The sequence below is a fragment of the Daucus carota genome, chromosome 2, assembly GCF_001625215.2.
Source record: "Daucus carota subsp. sativus chromosome 2, DH1 v3.0, whole genome shotgun sequence".
Taxonomy (NCBI): domain Eukaryota; kingdom Viridiplantae; phylum Streptophyta; class Magnoliopsida; order Apiales; family Apiaceae; genus Daucus; species Daucus carota.
Genome location: NC_030382.2, coordinates 38035163 through 38053720, shown reverse-complemented (window position 1 = coordinate 38053720; position 18558 = coordinate 38035163). Strand labels below are relative to the sequence as shown.

Sequence of the window (18558 nt, the reverse complement as noted above, 5' to 3'; positions counted from 1 at the left end):
GTAAGAAACCTGTTGAACAAGGTAGTACTGTATCAATATTTATAAAAATTCAAAATAAAAATATTATATCATTCTTTAAATATAATCAATTAATATATTCAATATCGTAAAAACAAAACATCATGATACTGATTCAATAAATTTTATAGCACTTCAATTTAGCCACCACTCTTACAGACCACTACGGACACTGTTATATTACTATGAGTGAAAACGATATCGGCTCAAGCTTTTGATTAGAATAAATCGTGTATTTAAGTGATGGCTACAAGTAGGAAAGAATATATACTTAACTTTCTAATTTGTCCACTCATAACACCCAAATTGATTATTGTCTTATTTTTTATTCGGAGCCTTCTTCCACTAGTTCTTCTCTTTAATAACAAAACTTATAAAAGGATGTGCCCCTCTTTAATCCTACTCATCTGGACTTCTTTTACCTATAAACCGGGGGGAAAAAACACGCTCCGCGAGTGAAGAATGTATTCCTATTAATAGTTTTGAAAAAATATATATTTAATGCTACAAAATAAAGATACTTCAGACTAAATTGAAGGAGCTGCATTAACACAAAAGCATGACAGCTAAGTGTGTTTCTTTCGACTCGAAATATTTGGGGGAGGGAAGAATACATTTCCACATCCTAACAATGTAGATTTTTTCTTGTTGCTGGCAGAAGTCTCCGGCAAACATTTCAAGGCTAATATTGGAGCTACAAAATACATAAAGAAATAAATAGTATTTTTTTCCTGTTATACGTAAAATATATATCCTAATACACAATTGCAGAAGCAATACATCTATATATCATAATACTTTGTGTAGCAGATACAATAAGCCCGTCCATGGAAATTACAAATTTAGTACATAGTTAAAACTAAATACTCTGCACTAAATTTCGAGCAAATTATAATCCTTTCTTCAATCCTTGTTCTGAGTGAACACCTTGTCCAATATTTTGAATTTACGGCACATATTCTGGAACAGTACGTTAGAAGTTGGTTTAGTATGCGAAAAAAATGTTAAGCTCCTATTAAATATATAAACACTTGATGGTAGAAAGTATCAAAATATCTATATAAAGTAGCATCTCGTCGATCTTTATATCTATATAAAGTAGCATCTCCGTATCTCGTCGATCTTTATATCTATATAAAGTAGCATCCCCACATCTCGTCGATCTTTATCATGGGAGGGTGTGATATTATTGGCCAGGAAGAGACCGCAAAAAAGCGTCCGTTTCGATTTTTCAATATATCCATGCAGCTTCTAGAATGAGAAGATGGCTCGACAGTCTTTCGGCACTAGCTCCTCTTAATATGGCTAGAACCTACAATGTCTTACCTGTAAAAGAATTGATTAGCCATCCACACACACATATATGGGATCAGTGCTTCAAATGAAGAAGATTTAATGGAAAGTATTTTGTAAACATCAGAGCAGGTATACGCATCTCTGGTAACAGTCAAACACTTGATTTGTTCGAAGGTATATTTGTGAAGAGTTATGGCTTGCAGGCCGGCTCAACGGCCAACTAAGCGGTCGCTTAGGGCCCCAACCCCAAATTGGCCTCAAAATTTTATTAAATCATATATATTTAGATAATAATAATTAAATTTTTGTTTGTAAATATGAAAAAAAAATATCTAAAACAAATATAAGTTATTTTACTTTAAAAAAATAATATATATAACATAAAATATTAATAAAATATAAATAAGATTAACTTAAAAAATGAGAATTAAATGAATCAAATGATTTTAATTTTTTTTAGTCATATGTGTATTAAGTACTTACTAAATGTAATAAAATTTATTATCTAAATATATAATATTTATTTTTCATAAGTTTTACATTATTATAAATTATATTATTTCTACTTTTTTTTGTTATAGTACTTTTTTAATGTTTAATTAATTTAAATGTTACAATAATGTACAAATAAACCTAATAATAAATAAAAAGAACAACATATGAAATGGTATATAAATTTTGTGTAAAATATAAGATAATTAATTATCATTTTATCATAAATAAATTTGTGTATGATTATTTTATAATAATCTAAAATATATACTATTTAAATAAAAAATGTTTTTTATATATAGAGAAGGCCTCATGTTCAAGTCTGCTCATTTAGGGCCTCATGTTCAAGTCTGCTTAGGGCCTCAAATTTAGTTGAGCCGGCCCTGATGGCTTGAAACAAAACCAAGATATCTAAAGTTAACATTTTTATTTCGGGTTTAATTATCAAACTCATCACTCAAGTCAACAAATGGTATCAATTTCATCACTGATCTCTACGGGGTCTGAAGTGACTCATTAAACTCACTTAATGGTATCAAACTCATCACTGCCGTTAAAAAAAGTGACAGATTGGCTGTAGGGTTTGACATGTGGCAGGCCACATAATTTGAAGTTTATATGAAAATAAAGTATGCAATCTTTTTATTAAATTAATTTTAGGATGTAATTATCTAAATAAATGCATGGGATTAAATTTTAAGATATAATTAACTAAACATCCAAGATTAACTTTTATGTTTTTTATTAGATTATAATTATTTTTGAATAATAATGAAATGTATTCTCTTTTAATAAATTTTATTTATGTGAATATTATTGTTGGCAAAAAAATTATTTTTAAATTTTTACAATCCCGATTACTTCGAACTGGTAAAATATTACAGTAGTCCACCTGAGATAAAAATTAGACTTGAGCTACTGTTGACGTATGTTTTTACTCTTGTTGTTTACTTTCTTTCTTTCTATTTTCTACTTTTTTTTCTTCTTTTTTTATTTTCTTTCATTTGTTTTTCTTTAGTCTTTTTTATTAATGTGTCACGTCAACAGCCTGTCATTCCGTCTATACTTTCGTTACCTTTTTTAACGGCAGTGATGATTTTGATACCATTAAGCGAGTTTAATGAGCAACTTGAGACCCGGTGGAGATCAGTTATGAAGTTGATACTATTTGTAGACTTCAGTGATGAGTTTGATAATTAACCCTTTTTATTTACTTTCATATGCTAAATACAAAATACACATCCTTGAACTTAAAAATAAGTAAAATTATAGCAAAAATAAATATATAAATAAAGTTCCATCGCTCTTTCAGACAGAAGGCAGAGATTACTATATGATGAAATATTATAAACACACGTGTATCAGATGATCTACTCATGAGTCTGCGGTCATTCCATCTTGACTTGTTACAGCTCTAAGTGCAAGCGTGCAACAACATGAGAATGTGTCCTTTGATCTCCTTGAACCCCACCTGATCTTATTGGCAAAAACACAACAAAAGCTTGCCATTTGGAATCATACAAGCCAGCATCTTTAATTGACTGTATGAAAATTGCACCCACATACAATATACATTGATCTAATTACGTATGTATCCGATTATTACTTACCAGATATAGGAAAGCTGCAGATGCCATATATTTCAAGAAATGACAAACCATAATATAAGAATTATGATGTAGTTGGTTTGTTAGCTATATGTTATTCCACTGACAATATAATAATGCCCTTGTACTTCCAGTAAAACTGAGAAACTGAAGCATTGCATTTTTAATCAGAATTTTTAAGTACCTGGCGCAGGATGTCCAAGGCATTTCCTTCAGTTACATCACCCAATACTCTCACAGCAAAGCCAGGTCTGTTCAGACAAATACAACTTATTAGGAAATTAGAACTCAAAGATTTCAATAACCTTTAAATCAACCAAACAATTGTATACATATAACAGATCCTGTTATAAGTTGTATTTTTATATGTTGGTATGTGTGTGTCGATCAGTACTCATTGTAAGTATGTGTTCCAAGAGTTTAAAGATAGTTGCATGTGTTTGTGTAGATATAGAGCTGCTTAAGTAAGTCGCTCCGTGTTTTCCGTATCTGAAATGTATTGGCAGGAGTCACATTTGATCTGCAGCTCTGGGTAAGACGGACGCTAAGCGTCAAAGTAAGAAGAAATTACTGATTCGCGAATGTGCTTTCATTCTTTACTTCCTCTCAGTCGTAGATGAAATAGATCTAAATATGTAAAGTGTAGCATGCTAGCTGCTTTTCAATCTAATTTATATGAAGTATTGTTCAATCCAACAAAATATGTATAACACTGATGCTAGTCGCTCGGTCCCTAAATGTAGGTCTTGTAAATTTAATCATCTGCATGTAGAGCTATATGAAACTATAAACTATATATTCTAGCTAGATTTTAGTATTTAAATACTCATTTGAATTTCTTGTTCTTTTGAGGAACATGTACAAAGCAGCTGATGCCAGAGGGGCTGATGCCAAGTTTAAAAAGTGTAGCAGTCTTGTTAGTATCACAGTTATTCACAGGACAACAATCAAGTCAAGGGTAATAAGAAATAACATAAAATGACCACACAGATTTCTAATATATAATTATTCAGGTCACAGACTGCATATCATCCATTTATAAGCTCAGGAGGTCTATTACGAATCATATAGAAATCTGTCACAGTAATCTCACCATATCTGAAAGTTCCTTTGAGGATTCGGACGAGCAGCACCAGGAGAAACATTCCATCTACAGAAGATAGGAGCAACACAAGTAGGATGGGAAAAAATTCAAGAGATAATTCAAAATTAAAATAACAGAAGTGAAAGACAAAATGCAGATATAATATATATGTAAGAGTAACAGGACCTTAACAGAATCAACAGTATGTTTCTAGGCCAATTTTGGCACACATAAAAGTAACTTAAAAAACATGAAGAACCTAAAGGTTACTTTATGCTTGGACACATTGTCTATCAAAATAAACCATCACCGACCTGTCAGCTTCGGCCAAGATGATAATCTTGTCCCACCCAGGAGGTAGAGTGACCTTCTTTTGCGCGAACATCTTTATCTTGTTTCTCACAACATCAATTCCCCCGGAAAAATCCATTATTGCTTGATATGTTAGACTTGCAATGCTAAAATCCAATTTCAAACGCAATGATCTTAATAGACAAGCAAAACAAGCAAAGATATATCGCATACCTGTCATCTGATGCATTGAGTTCCAACACTCCCTCCTTGCAGTTTGGTCCCAAGAGCTCATGTGCAAAAGCCAATATACTGGCAGCTTCACCAGTTCCAGGAAACCCCTATAAATTACAATCAACAAAAATAATGATGAAGGCATCTTTGTATCTAAAAATCCAAATATATATTTTTAAAAAAATGTCATTCATCTAGGAAGCACGGATACTTTATATCGGTAATCAAGTGCATTCCCGAGGGTGCAGGGATTAGTACCCAGATACAAATCACTTCAAATGTCAAATCTCATTATAATACCCGTACTTCTTTTAGCTCGCTACTCTACCCTACTTTAATTTTAATTGCTCCGAATTAATTCAATTGAAGCCACGGTCATTTTTTTTGAATCATATATTAACTCAAAACAGGCAGCCTCCTATAAATCCACAGTTCCACAGTCATTTAACCCTTTATTTGCTTGTCAAATTAAACACTCTTAGAAAACCGAAAACTACAGCAATTATATACAATTCACAACTAAATATCACCCAACACAACTAAAGAACGAATACATTAGTGTCCACAAAAAAAATTAAAAAAGAAAAAGAAAAAGAAAAAAAGATTAGGGGTAAAATAGTTACTACATACAGCTAAGATGGGATCAGGCATGTTGCCATCACGAGCGATGACTTGAAGCCTGGAAACAGCGCCTTCGTTGCCGACAATATCGCAGACTTTGGAAGGCCTGAAATTCTCCACCCATGGCATTTATCCAAAGCTCTGGATACATGTACACACACAATCAATCAATGAAAAATCAATAATAAATAGCAAAAATCAGATATTAAACTCCAGAAACCTTAAAAATGAATAGACAAAAGCAACAATCAACAACTTCCGAGTAATCACAACTCAATATCTTTCAAAACATACAAAACAGATCATCCTGTCCTCTAAAAAGCTCAATTACATTTAAAAAAAAATTATCCATCACAAAGCTTTACAGACTGATGGATTGATTTGATTTATAAGACGCGATCGATGAAAAGGATAGCGAGAAAAACCTTTGAGAGAGATTGAGCCGAGTTGGGAGAATGGTTTTTTTATGCTGTGGGGTTTATCAAGGCGTTTGATATACGGGACACTAAAAAGACATGAATCCAGTAACCCTTCGTGAGCCAGTTTTAAAAAAATTGTAATTTCAAAAAAAACTTGTAATCATTAAATAGCAAAAATCCAGAAAATCACAGAATTTGAAAGAAGGCTGGAGGGGCCTGCCACGTCAGCGTGGCAGGAACCTCCTTTATATAAATATAAAGATTATCTTAATTACAGTCGTCACAATTGTTGATAATATAACTTCCAAATATATATTAACAAAACATATTAGAGCATCTTCAATGACGTTGGCTAAATTGGACCTATAAGACATTATGTAAAATTTGTTGACCATGTAAGACATTGTGCTTCAATGGTATTGGCTATTGGTTCGCTATAATTTAAAAATAGTATGTTATTAATATTTAGATTGTTATAAATTGAATATATCAGTTTAATATGGTAATAAATAATTTTTAATCAGCAAGGAGTAGGAAAATAAACTGCGAGAGATGGCGTGGAATTCACTACAGATCTGTAGTGGTTCGACAAATATAGCCATCCACAGGGGGATGACTATAATTATAGACAAGGGCTTGCTATGGTTGGAGTGTTGTTTTTTATGAGCATTGACTATATTTTTTAATTTTGGTAAGCCAACTAGACTTTTACCTAAGAGTTTCTCTTGGTTGGAGATGCTCTTAGAAAGCAATTTAAAATTAAAATAATTTCCTGATTTTAGACAAAAATATTAAATAAGTTGACAATCACTTTATTGATCGCAAAAGCAGCTTCGCCCGCCCGCTTCCCTTTACCTTTGCTCACTCGCAGGGGCTGGGGGTGGGATAAGAACACTTCTTGGTGTCACACTCACTTGTCAACGAATTTAATTAAATGCAATAGGATACACGGTAATTGTTCTGTGCATCCTCCGAGCAAAATCAAACAATCAATCACTTCAATCCCGCCTTCGCTTGTTAGCAGCTCTTCGATCAACCCGTCTCATGGTTCGGGGAAAAGAGCCGAGTCGATCGGGCTCGACGACCGGGAGAAGGAAAATGCTATCTATTAGACTAAATGGAGATTGTGTCAATGAGTAATCTATTATATTAAATAGTGGATTATTAGGTTTTAATATATGTGACGACCCTCGGAAAAGTGATCGTAGATGAGGTCTTCCGTCAAAAAAAAAAAGACATAGATGAGGTCTTATATGAAAAGCGTCTCCAATAAAATGAAGTTCTCTGGTACAATAAAACTATTATTTAGGTTGAGAATAATTCAATCAAATCAAAATATAATACAATTTATCGTGAAAATATATAAATTCTCTCTCGTAATTGGGTCAGATTTGATCAAATATATAATATCTTGTCACATCAAAGTACTTATTATGCCTTTCCCTCCTAGATTATTACAGTATATTACACTATATGTTGATTTTATGACAATTCTAACAGTTTAATATGCTTAGATTAGGCAGTTAGGGTTCTTGATAGTGCTTAAAGTTCAATGGGCTTGGACTCAGACTCTACATAAATAAAATAAAAATATATAATTTTGAGTTGTGTATCGTACATAAATATAAAGTAACAAACTTCAACTAGATTTAAACATTTTTATAATATTATTTAACTAATTTTAAGTAAGAATTTTATATGCCGGAAGACGCTGGCTCGTCAACAAAAATCACTCGACTAAGAGCCGGCAAAATCTGTTTCCAAACTTCTACCGAGTTATCTTCCTACAGACAATAAAGCACTATGCCTTTTTTGCATATAGCACGACAGCTTCTAGTGTGAAGTCAGTTAGTAAAATTTACCAGAATTTCTTCTTTTTCTTCTATCTGGTTCACATGCCCTCTTTTGGCAGGGACACACCGTGGCCTGTTCAACATGCTCTCATCTAATTACTTGAGAAAAGCTTTCTTAACCAGCCTCTTGGCAACAACTTTACTGGAAGCACGGATGAGTTTGCATATGACACCTCTTACTTGACCTGGATCGCAAAAGAAGCGATATGTTTATCGTGCAATGCAATACACTACTTATTATCGTGTTTGCACCATTCACCAAATTGCTTCAGTCCTCTCACAAAATGCAGGAAGGTCTCCGGCAAAACAAGGGTATCCCAAAAAAGCCATATGTATGACAAGCCGGGTCAAATTCCAAGTCTTTTTCAAAAATCAGGTCAAGTCCCACACGTCGGATCTAAATTAAGCCGAAGTAGACCGTCAACTTTGGTAATCCACAAATTTATAAGAAACATGGGGGTATATCCTATAAAAAAAGCCTTTAAATACAGATAAACCCTTTCAAATAACAAAGCAGCAGGACAGTGCATTAATAAAACCCAACCAGACGTACCCAATAGGGTTTGGGAAGGGTAAAATGTATGCAGATGCCCCTATTCTAAAAGTGTAGCGAGGCTATTTTCATGAAGACCCACGGCTTAGTGCAAGACAAAGTATTGAGTGACATGTATGCAAATAGTACCTTGGCCCATGAATTTCTTTACTTGAGACTCACCTTTGTCATGAAATCCCTCCGTGATTGAGTAATCTGAGCCTTCTCTTCAAATCAGAGTGCCACAACCTGTTTCTGAAATATGCAGTAGAGAAAATCTGGTCTCAGTTTTGCAAATTGTGTCCTTAAAAGCAACCATGCCTGCCCACCGGTGATTCAGGAAAGATGGCAGTGACTTCTCATGAGCGGATTATTCTTCTAGGAATTGTGACCACCGCAAATTCTTAGACACAAGCGAACTAGAAACTAAGAGAATTGTATGTATTGTAACAATTATTTTTTGTGTTTTCTATATGTGTTTTCAATGTCAGTACAGTGCATTAATAATGTTTTAAATTCAGTTGATAACATAAATTCATCTAACTTTTGATAAAGCGCACATATTCAAAGTATACATCAACCAGAATGCCTTGAAAAAAAAAAGACAAACATTAACCTTAGAAACGCAGTTCTTGGGATCACAATCAAACGATGATTCCTAAAAAAAATTATTAGAATTTTGTTCAGATGACGAGACTGTATGCATGTGAAGTTCATGATAGACTTGTAAAATGAGTTGTTGCCATACGACCACTATTGCAGAGCACAAACATTGTTGTTCATGGAAACAGACCTCATATCAGTTAGCAATCCAGTCAATATCCAAAATACTTGTACTCTAAGTGCATTAATACGAGAAAATTTAAGGGGCCTGTCAGTTTTACCTGATAAGTGACTTCTAATATGCAGACTACAAAGTTCACATATCCATTGTCTTATAATGCATCTTTACATGTCCATTGTCATATAAAGCATCGTTACATTATTTTGTTGATCAGAATTTAACGATTTTGATTTCACTATTAGCAGTGTAACGATTTTAATGATGCAGTTTCACCATTAGACATAAGTCTAATAAGAGATATATATAATAGTGATGCAGTCTCTCTTATAAGAGGAACTCCAATTATCAAAACCCTAGGTTAAAAAGTGAGTTGGCATACCACAAATGAAAAATATAGATAATCTGTTGATAATATCACACTCCAACCATACTCTCCCCTTGTCTATAATTATAGTCAAGCTGCTATGAATGACTATAATTGTCAAACCTCTACAGAACTTTAATAAAATTGTGGGAAGATTACACATCATTTATTACCATATTGAAGTGATATATTCTATTTATAACAATCTAGAATATTAATAACATAATTTTTTTTTAAATTATAGCCAAAACCATCGAAGCACAATGTCTTACAAGTTCAACAAATTTTTTGGCATGAATTAATTTAAAATTAGTAGTTTATTGATTATTATGGACTTACTTTTTTGGCATGAATTAAATCTTTACAGATAAATGCCCATTTTTGCAATTCCTATGGATTTAAGCATTTAAGATGGTGATTCCCGCATTCATTTGAGTTTGTTGGGCATGTGGTACAGGTTCTTGGAGATGTAATAAAATCTCTAGTTAAGGCAATATTAGTTGATTCCAGATATAGAAACGATATTGTATTCGAGAGCATAAGGCCGCTTTTGGAATCTTGGTAGCTCCTGAGATGATCAAGTTTCAACCAGTAAGAGAATTGAAACAGTTGTGCCAAAAAGAAAACTACGTACGCGTTAAAAAAAGTCTGTTGTGTCAACTTACAGTGGTACAACAACTGTTACATTTAAGGTTGAAGCCAATGGCATCATACACAAAGAGTCATGCACTGGTCCAACCAATGCAGAAGCCAAGAAACGTGCTTCAAAAGCTGTTTTGAGGTCGTTAAAAGAGAGCATGTCCGGCAAATTTCACCCAATTCCTCTCCTTTCATCTCCCAAGCATAAAAGGCAAAAGGAAGAGAATTGAAAGAGTAATGATAAATTTGTATGCTTTACTACAGTGAGTTTCTCATATGCTGAACTAGGCCTGTAAATGGATCGGATATCCGATCCGACCCGATCCGATATGTGGTTAAATAAATGGATATGGATCCTTATTAAAAAAATCCGATCTGCTAATAATCCGATCCGATAATAATCCGGTCCGATAAAGAATGGATATGGATATAGTCAAATTCGATCTGTTAACGATCCGATCCGATTCATGCTTAACTATATAATATATTTTATATTATATTATATTATAATATAATATATTATTATTAATATATTACATAGAAAATATAAAATTTCTAAAAATACAAGACAAAATCCTAAATCATATTTTCTTATAACCGATCAGCCGCTGCTAATTCTTGTTATGGCTCTCACTCTTGTCATCCGATTAATCTAATAATCACTCTTTTCTGTGTACAGTGAGTATAAACACAGGAGCTAACTCTTCCACTTAAAACCTCCTCAATCACCTAGTTTTGTATTTAAGACATACTTATCGACTTTAATCCTTATTAATAGAGGAGAGCACATCATAATTTGCTTCCTCCAAAAGTATTAAGCAACTTATATATTATTTTTCTACTACTTGATAAATTATGTGTTGAAGTTTTTATCGGAACAACCAACAAAGTTTTTATTAAATACAGCTTTATTAGTTTTTTTTTACCTATTATGTTAAAATTCATGAATTAATATAGCTAGAAAATATCACTTTTTTCTGTATGGAAGTTAAAACATTATTCACGGTGAAAAAATATATTTCATAATTTTTAGTGGATCGGGGCTCCGATCCGATTATCCATGATCCGAATGGACCGGATATGGATTGACTTGTAAAATATCCGACCCCTGATCCGATCCGAATCCGATAAATTTAAATGGATTAGGATATGGATTTAGTTAGATCCGATCCAAATCCGATCCGTTTACAGGCCTATGCTGAACTTTGAGTTTTCCAATCTTTCATTAAAAGGTTTTTTTCATTATTGTTTTAAAACACTTGTTAGTAGTCTTAGGATGAGAATTGTTAAAAATGACAATCTTTAGGGAAGTAAATTGTATAGATTTTTCTCTAAAAATATTTTACACATAATCTATACAATTTACATCCCCTAAGATTGTCATTTTCAACATTTCTCATCCTAACACTAGTAACATGTGTTTTAAAAATAAAATTTATAAAATCCTTTTAATGAAAGATTGAAAAACTCAAAGTTCAGCATATGAGGAACTCATAGTAGTGAAGCATACAAAGTCATCATTACACTTTCACTTCTGTTCCTTTTGCCTTTTATGCTTGGGAGATGAGAGGAGAGGAAGTGGTGAAATTTGCTGGACATGCTCTCTTTTAACGACCTGAAAATAGCTTTTCGAAGCACGTTTCTTGGCTTCTGCCTTATTTGGACCAGTGCATGACTCTTTGTGTATGACACCATTGGCTTCAACCTCAATTGTAGCAGTTGTTGTAGAATTGTCAGTTGACACAACAGGCTCTTTTTAAAACACGTAGTTCTCTTTTTGGCACAACTGTTGTAATTCTCTCACTGGTTGAAACTTGATCGTCTCAAGAGAAACCAAGGTTTTCAAAAGCGGCCTTATGCTCTCGAATTAATACAATATCTTTTCTATATCCGGAATCAACTAATATTTCCCTAGCCATAGATTCTATTACATCTCTAAGAACGTGTACCACATGCACAACAAAATCAAATGAATGAAGGAATGACTATCTTAAATGCTTAAATCCATAGGAAGTGTAGAAGTAGGTATTTATCTATAAAAATTTAATTCATGCCAAAAAGTAAGTCCATTATAATCAATAAATTACTTATTTTCCAATGTATATCATTTTAGTTTTTATGAGATAACATTTCTTTCTTCTTTTTTTTTTTTTCAAAAAACATGTTGTTAGGGTAAGTTCAAATGGAAATTGAATAATTACATCAAGCTTCGAAGACTGACCTTGGGCAGAGAATTTTCTGACTCCCATCCAAATTTTGCTCCATTAATAATGGATCTAAATTCTGAACAGAGGACTCTAATTGCCTGTGAAGTTTTTTAGAAGCATGAAGAATGTGCTTCTGCAATCCGGCCCTAATCACACATAAAGAGTAACAATCATTGTTTGCAGAAGCTGATCTCAGATCAGTTAGCAATCCAGGTGACATTCATGGGTATTTATTGTACAGATGCATGGTTGTGATATAATCCAGTACAGAATTTCCAAGAAACTCAAGATGCTGCAAAAGAGAAATATATAATCATCAGATTCAGATATAAATACGACTTCACTTGCTAAAAAATTGTAAGCAACACTTTTATGTACAGTATAATATTTTTAATGTGAAATATACATTTCATTTCCCAAATAAATATTACTAGTTTAGAGCATCTCCTACGATGTTGGCTATAAATGTTATGGCAATGATGTTGGACTATTATATTACACTATATATTGGTTTTATGGCAACTCTAACATTTAAATGTGTTTGGATCATGTGAACTAGGATTCATAGTGCTCAAAGTTTAATGGACTTAGACTCCACATAAATAAAATAATAAAATATAATTGTGAGTTCTGCATTATACAAAAGTGTAAAGTATCAAACTTCAACTAGATTTGAACTTTTTATAATAACATTTAACTAATTTCAGCTAACAATTTTATATGACAGAAGACACTGACTCGTTAACAAACATAACTCAACTAAGAGCCGGTAAAATTTTGTTTCCAAACTTCTAGTGGGAAGTCAATTAGTAAAATTTATCAGAATATCTTCTTTTTCTTCTATCTGCTTCACATGCCCTCTTTTGGCAGGGACAAGTTGTGGCCTGTTCAACTGTTCAACATGCTCTCATTTAATTACTTGAGAAAAGCTTTCTTAACCGGCCTCTTGGAAACAACTTCACTGGAAGCACTGATGAGTTTGCATATGACACCCTCTTACTTGACCTTGATTGTAAAAGAAGCCATATGTTTATCACGCAACGGAAAACACTACTTCATCGTGCTTGCAGCGTTCACCAAGTTGGTTCAGTCCTCTCACAAGATGGAGGAGGGTCTCCGGCAAAACCAGGATGCCCCAAAAAGGCCATATGCATATGACAACCCGGGTCAAATTCCAATCATTAAAACCCTTAGTTAAAAAGTGAGTTGGTATACCACAAATAAAAAAAAATAGATAATCAGTTGAAAATATCACACTCCAACCATACTCTCCCCTCATCTATAATTATAGCCAAGCTGTTATGACTGACTATAATTGTCAATCCTCTACATGCCTTTAAGAAATTTGTGGGAAGATTAGACATCATTTACTACCATATTGAAGTGATGTAATCTATTTATAACAATCTAAAATATTAATAACATAATATTTTTAAATTATAGCCAAAATCATCGAAGCACAATGTCTTACAGGTTCAACAAATTTTTTGGCATGAATTAATTTAAAATTATTGATTATAATGGAGTTACTTTTTTGGCATAAATTAAAGCTTTACCGATAAAAGCCTATTTTTGCAATTCCTATAGATATAAGCATTTAAGATGGTGATTCCCGCATTCATTTGATTTTGTTGGGCATGTGGTACAGGTTCTTGGAGATGTAACAAAATTTCTAGCCAAGGCAATATTAGTAGATTCCGGATATAGAAAAGATATTGTATTAATCCGAGAGCATAAGGCCGCTTTTGAAAACCTTGGTTTCTCTTGAGACGATCAGGTTTCAACCAGTGAGAGAATTGCAACAAGTTGTGCCAAAAAGAGAATTACGTGTGTTAAAAAGAGCCTATTGTGTCAACTGACAATTCTACAGCAACTGCTACAGTTGAGGTTGAAGCCAATGACTTCATACACAAAGAGTCTGGCACTGGTCCAAATAAGGCAGAAGCCAAAAAAAGTGCTTCAAAAGCTGTTTTGAGGTCGTTAAAAGAGAGCATGTCCGGCAAATTTCGTCCAATTCCTCTCTTTCATCTCCCAAGCATAAAAGGCAAAAGGAAGAGAAGTGAAAGAGTAATGATAACTTTGTATGCTTCACTACTGTGAGTTCCTCATATGCTGAACTTTGAGTTTTCCAAATTTTCATCAAAAGGTTTTTATTATTATTTTTTTAAAACACTTGTTAGTAGTGCTAGGATGAGAATTGTTGAAAATGACAATCTTAGGGAATGTAAATTGTATAGATTAAGAGTAAAATATTTTTAAAGATAGAAAGATCTTTAAAATCAAAGATCTTAGGGGATGAGAATTCTTTAAAAATATTTTACTCTTAATCTATACAATTTACATCCCCTAAGATTGTCATTTTCAACAATTCTCATCTCAACACTAGTACCATGTGTTTTAAAAAAAATGTATAAAATCCTTTTAATGAAAGATCGGAAAACTCAAAGTTCAGCATACGAGGGACTTATAGTAGTGAAGCATACAAAGTTAACATTACACTTTCAATTCTCTTCCTTTTGCCTATTACACTTGGGAGATGAGAGAAGAGGAAGTGGGTGAAATTTGGTGGACATACTCTCTTTTAACGACCTAAAAACAGCTTTTTGAAGCACGTTTCTTGGCTCCAGCCTTATTTGGACCAGTGCATGACTCATTGTATATGACGTCATTGGCTTCAACCTCAGCTATAACAGTTGCTGTAAAATTGTCAGTTGACACAACAGGCTCTTTTTAACATGTAGTTCTCTTTTTGGCACAACTGTTGCAATTCTCTCACTGGTTAAAACTTGATCGTCTCAAAAGAAACCAAGGGTTTCAAAAGCGGCCTTATGCTCTCGAATACAATATCTTTTCCATATCCGGAATCAACTACTATTTCCCATGCTAAAGATTCTATTAGATCTCTAAGAACGTGTACCACATGCACAACAAAATCAAATGAATGCGGGAATGACTATCTTAAATGCTTAAATCCATAGGAAGTGAAAATGTAGGTAATATTCTATAAAGATTTAATTCATGCCAAAAAAGTAAGTCCATTATAATCAATAAATTACTTGTTATCCAATATATATAATTTTAGTTTTTATGAGATAACATTCCTTTCTCTTTTTTTCCAAAAAATTTGTTTTTAGGGGAAGTTTAAACGGAAATAAATAATCACATCAAGCTTCGGAAACTGACCTTGGGAAGAGAATTTTCTGACTCCCATCCAAATATTGTTCCATTAATAATGGATCTAATTTCTGAACAGAGGACTCCAATTGCCTATGAAGTTTTTGGGAAGCATGAAGAATGTGCTTCTACAATCCGGCCCAAATCGCACATAAAGAGTAAAAATCATTGTTCACAGAAGCTGATCTAAGATCAGTTAGCAATCCACGTGATATTCCTGGGTATTTATGGTACAGATGCATGGTTGAGATATAATCCGGTACAGAATTTCCAAGAAACTCAAGACGCTGCAAAAGAAAAATAAGAAACACTTCACTTGCTAAAAAATTGTAAGCAACGCTTCTATGTGTAGTATAATATTTTTAATGTGAAATATACATTTCATTTCCCAAATAAATATTACTAGTTTAGAGCATCTCCTATGATGTTAGCTATAAATGTTATGGCAATGATGTTGGACTATTATATTACACTATATATTGGTTTTATGGCAACTCTAACAATTAAATGTGTTTGGATCATGTGAACTAGGATTCATAGTGCTCAAAGTTTAATGGACTTTGGAGTCCACATAAATAAAATAATAAAATATAATTGTGAGTTGTGCATTATACAAAAGTGTAAAGTATCAAACTTCAACTAGATTTGAACTTTTTATAATAACATTTAACTAATTTCAGCTAACAATTTTATATGACAGAAGACACTGACTCGTTAACAAACATAAATCAACTAAGAGCTGGTAAAATTTTGTTTCCAAAATTCTGGCAAGTTATCTTCCTACAAAGAATAAATCACTATGGCCTTCTATGCATAAAGCACCACTTCTAGTGGGAAGTCAAACAGTAAAATTTATCAGAATATCTTCTTTTTCTTCTATCTGCTTCACATGCCCCCTTTTGGCAGGGACAAGTTGTGGCCTGTTCAACATGCTCTCATTTAATCACTTGAGAAAAGCTTTCTTAACCGGCCTCTTGGAAACAACTTCACCGGAAGCACTAATGAGTTTGCATATGACACCCTCTTACTTGACCTTGATTGTAAAAGAAGCCATATGTTTATCACGCAAAAAAAAAAAAATTCCTTCATCGTGCTTGCAGCGTTCACCAAGTTGGTTCAGTCCTCTCACAAGATGGAGGAGGGTCTCCGGCAAAACCAGGATGCCCCAAAAAGGCCATATGCATATGACAACCCGGGTCAAATTCCAATCATTAAAACCCTTAGTTAAAAAGTGAGTTGGCATACCACAAATAAAAAGAATAGATAATCAGTTGAAAATATCACACTCCAACCATACTCTCCCCTTATCTATAATTATAGCCAAGCTGTTATGACTGACTATAATTGTCAAACCTCTACATGCCTTTAAGAAATTTGTGGGAAGATTAGACATCATTTACTACCATATTGAAGTGATGTATTCTATTTATAACAATCTAAAATATTAATAACATAATATTTTTAAATTATAGCCAAAATTATCGAAGCACAATATCTTACAGGTTCAACAAATTTTTTGGCATGAATTAATTTAAAATTATTGATTATAATGGACTTACTTTTTTGGCATGAATTAAAGCTTTACAGATAAAAGCCTATTTTCTCAATTCCTATGGATATAAGCATCTAAGATAGTGATTCCCGCATTCATTTGATTTTGTTGGGCATGTGGTACAGGATCTTGGAGATATAATAAAATCTCTAGCTAAGGAAATATTAGTAGATTCCGGATATAGAAAAGATATTGTATTAATCCGAGAGCATAAGGCCACTTTTGAAAACCTTGGTTTCTCTTGAGACGATCAAGTTTCAACCAGTGAGAGAATTGCAACAGTTGTGCCAAAAAGAGAACTATGTGTGTTAAAAAGAGCCTGTTGTGTCAACTGACAATTCTACAGCAACTGCTATAGTGAGGTTGAAGCCAATGACTTCATACACAAAGAGTCATGCACTGGTCCAAATAAGGCACAAACCAAAAAAAGTGCTTCAAAAGCTGTTTTGAGGTCGTTAAAAGAGAGCATGTCCGGCAAATTTCGTCCAATTCCTCTTTCATCTCCCAAGCATAAAAGGCAAAAGGAAGAGAAGTGAAAGAGTAATGATAACTTTGTATGCTTCACTACTGTGAGTTCCTCATATGCTGAACTTTGAGTTCTCCAATTTTTCATCAAAAGGTTTTTATTATTATTTTTTTAAAACACTTGTTAGTAGTGCTAGGATGAGAATTGTTGAAAATGACAATCTTAGGGTATGTAAATTGTATAGATTAAGAGTAAAATATTTTTAAAGATAGAAAGATCTTTAAAATCAAAGATCTTAGGGATGAGAATTCTTTAAAAATATTTTACTCTTAATCTATACAATTTACATCCCCTAAGATTGTCATTTTCAACAATTCTTATCTCAACACTAGTACCATGTGTTTTAAAAAAAATATAATAAAATCCTTTTAATGAAAGATCGGAAAACTCAAAGTTCAGCATACGAGGGACTCATAGTAGTGAAGCATACAAAGTTATCATCACACTTTCAATTCTCTTCCTTTTGCCTATTACGCTTGGGAGATGAGAGGAGCGGAAGTAGGTGAAATTTGGTGGATATACTCTCTTTTAACGACCTGAAAACAGCTTTTTGAAGCACGTTTCTTGGCTCCTGCCTTATTTGGACCAGTGCATGACTCTTTATATATGACGTCATTGGCTTCAACCTCAGCTATAACAGTTGCTGTAGAATTGTCAGTTGACACAACAGGCTCTTTTTAACACGTAGTTCTCTTTTTGGCACAACTGTTGCAATTCTCTCACTGGTTAAAACTTGATCGTCTCAAGAGAAACCAAGGGTTTCAAAAGCGGCCTTATGCTCTCGAATACAATATCTTTTCTATATCCGGAATCAACTACTATCTCCCTTGCTAAAGATTCTAATAGATCTCTAAGAACGTGTACC

At 33.2% G+C, this 18558-nt stretch overlaps 1 protein-coding gene across 8 annotated transcripts; it reads right to left on the bottom strand.

Moving 5' to 3' along the window:
* Positions 1-692: 692 nt before the first annotated feature.
* LOC108208768 (replication factor C subunit 2) lies at positions 693-15811 on the bottom strand. Of its 8 annotated transcripts, none has more exons than XM_064087376.1 (10): positions 15625-15811; positions 12456-12733; positions 8631-8825; positions 7925-8312; positions 5653-5784; positions 5023-5129; positions 4812-4955; positions 4507-4563; positions 3598-3664; positions 693-1344 (listed from the first exon to the last, which is right to left on the bottom strand). In XM_064087376.1, coding segments are annotated over exons 5-9 (429 nt in total). In that variant the 5' UTR covers positions 5773-5784; positions 7925-8312; positions 8631-8825; positions 12456-12733; positions 15625-15811; the 3' UTR covers positions 693-1344; positions 3598-3663. The 8 variants fall into 8 exon arrangements, with proteins under 8 accessions (XP_063943446.1, XP_063943445.1, XP_063943448.1 ...); XM_064087375.1 differs by lacking the exons at positions 693-1344; positions 7925-8312 and adding exons at positions 2991-3277; positions 9064-9105 and having other exon boundaries at positions 8631-8702; XM_064087378.1 differs by lacking the exon at positions 693-1344 and adding an exon at positions 2991-3347.
* Between the last annotated feature and the right edge of the window lie 2747 nt (positions 15812-18558).